This window comes from Meriones unguiculatus, chromosome 1, assembly GCF_030254825.1.
Source record: "Meriones unguiculatus strain TT.TT164.6M chromosome 1, Bangor_MerUng_6.1, whole genome shotgun sequence".
NCBI lineage: Eukaryota > Metazoa > Chordata > Mammalia > Rodentia > Muridae > Meriones > Meriones unguiculatus.
The window spans coordinates 63531753-63533967 of NC_083349.1; the positions used below are offsets into that span (position 1 = coordinate 63531753).

At 37.2% G+C, this 2215-nt stretch overlaps 1 protein-coding gene across 1 annotated transcript; it reads left to right on the forward strand.

Annotated features, from left to right (window-relative positions):
- The first annotated feature begins 362 nt into the window (after positions 1-362).
- Positions 363-868, forward strand: LOC110544454 (large ribosomal subunit protein P1-like). Its single transcript, XM_060368869.1, has one exon. It carries the CDS (start codon positions 467-469, stop codon positions 812-814), a length of 348 nt encoding a protein of 115 aa, XP_060224852.1. The 5' UTR covers positions 363-466; the 3' UTR covers positions 815-868.
- Positions 869-2215: the final 1347 nt, after the last annotated feature.

Sequence of the window (2215 nt, forward strand, 5' to 3'; positions counted from 1 at the left end):
ATGCTTGAAAATATAAGTACTCAAAAGCTTCCAAGGGAAATCACCTTTTAGTATTAATTATTAATATTTTATGCTTAATTTATACAGAAAGTAAAAGAATATAACAGATTCTGGAACCAGACTCCCTGGAAAACAATCTAGGTTCCACCACACATTATTTGTTTAGTTTGTTGCCTCATCCTAAAATAAACATTAAAATAACATTAATTTCATATGTTTGGGGAGATTAAAGAAGGGAGAACACACATGAGTGAAATGAGGGCATATATGCTCGTCATCATCATCATTAACGTTGTCATCATCATCATCAAAGCAGCAGCAGCAGCAGCACTTTCTTTTAAAGTAAACATGTGTCGCTTTTCCTCCGCTGCCGCCAAGGTGCTCCGTCCTTCCGAGGGAGCTAAGGCCGCTTTGGGGTGAGTCCCTCACTTCCTCCTGCGACTAGCACCATTCCGGCAACCGCAAAATGGCCTCAGTCTCCGAGCTCGCCTGCATCTACTCCGCCTCCGCCCTCATTCTTCACGAGGTGACGGTCACGGAGGATAAGATCAATGCCCTCATCAAAGCAGCCGGTGTCAACGTTGAACCATTCTGGCCTGGCTTGTTTGCAAAGGCCCTGGCCAATGTCAACATTGGGAGCCTCATCTGCAATGTAGGGCCTGGTGGGCCAGCTCCAGCAGCTGGAGCTGCACCTGCAGGAGGTCCTGCCCCAGCCGCTGCTGCTGCCCCAGCTGAGGAGAAGAAAGTGGAAGCGAAGAAGGAAGAATCTGAAGAGTCTGATGATGACATGGGCTTCTTCGGTCTTTTTGACTAAACCTCTTGTTAACATGTCCAATAAAAAAGCTGAACCTGAAAAAAAAAAAAAAAAAAACAGCGTGTCAGACATTTTGAGGGTAAATTTCACTATTTATTCTGTCTTTACCAGGATACACATTAAATAGTTGCGGTAAAAAGAAGCAGAATTTCCTAGCACATTCACCTCACTGCCCAGAAAGATGGAAATGTCCTAAGCTCACAGAAGAACCACTTTGTCACTGTTTGATGTTTACAAAGAAATAAAGTTTATCTATAGGTTTATTAAGAGATCCTGTACACTCTGTATTTTCTATTATGTTCTCCCAAACATTTATCTGTGCCTTTTACTGTATAGAAGGAAACACTAATGAGGTCAAGAAGCTACATGTCTCTATCTCCTCAGTACTCCAATTAGAAATGTGGACCATCATGGCCAGTTTTCCTCAGATGGATTCTGGGTGTTGAATTCAGGTCCTCATGCTTACAAGTCAAGTACCGTATTGACTGAGCTGTCCCCTTAGTCTTCATCACCAATTCTTCATTCTGCTTGTGAAAGCCACATTTTAATTACCCAAAATTGATTGATTCATGGTCAACAGTTATTTATAACTACAGTCTTGGAAGAAAATCGAATATTAATCATTATTTGTAGAAAGCAAAATGGAATCAAACAAATCCAGCTGTATTTTAATATGGGACTGGAAAATAGAATTAAACTATTCTAATCTCAATATTTGGAATATTATTAAAACATTAGAATAATGGTTAGAACTAAGTTTTAGCAAGAAGATATGTTTGACATAAGTGAAAAAGAAACTGTATAAATAATTTTACCTATCTGTAATTAAATCCAATAAATTAAGACTATCCTCATCTTAGATCTACACAGGAACACTGAAAATGATTATGTTTGGAAAATATGGGCATTGATTTATATTTGATTCTTTTGTTGGATATATATATATATATATATACACACACACATACATATGTATATATATGTATATATATGCACATATATATATGTATGTATATATGTATGTTATATATATGTATATATACATATATATATTTGGCTCATATATATATGAGCCAAATGAAAGCAGAGAGAGGAGGGTGGAGAATAATTAGGCCATATACATTTGGAAATATCATTTTTTAAAATTTTTCTTGGTGTATTTATGTGCACACATGTATACATGTATGCATGTGTGTACCACTTACTACCATGCTGTAGTTTATTAAAGCAAGAAAATCTGTTTTCTATCAAGCAGTTCTCTGGACGGATAAAGAGTTCTCTTGACAGATAAACATTTCCCCGATATAATTTTTACTGTAACTTCAGGAGATAGGCATTACTGTGCTTTCATCTGGCTGGTACAAACACTCATGAAAATGAGGTTCTGCATTTACTCAGTAC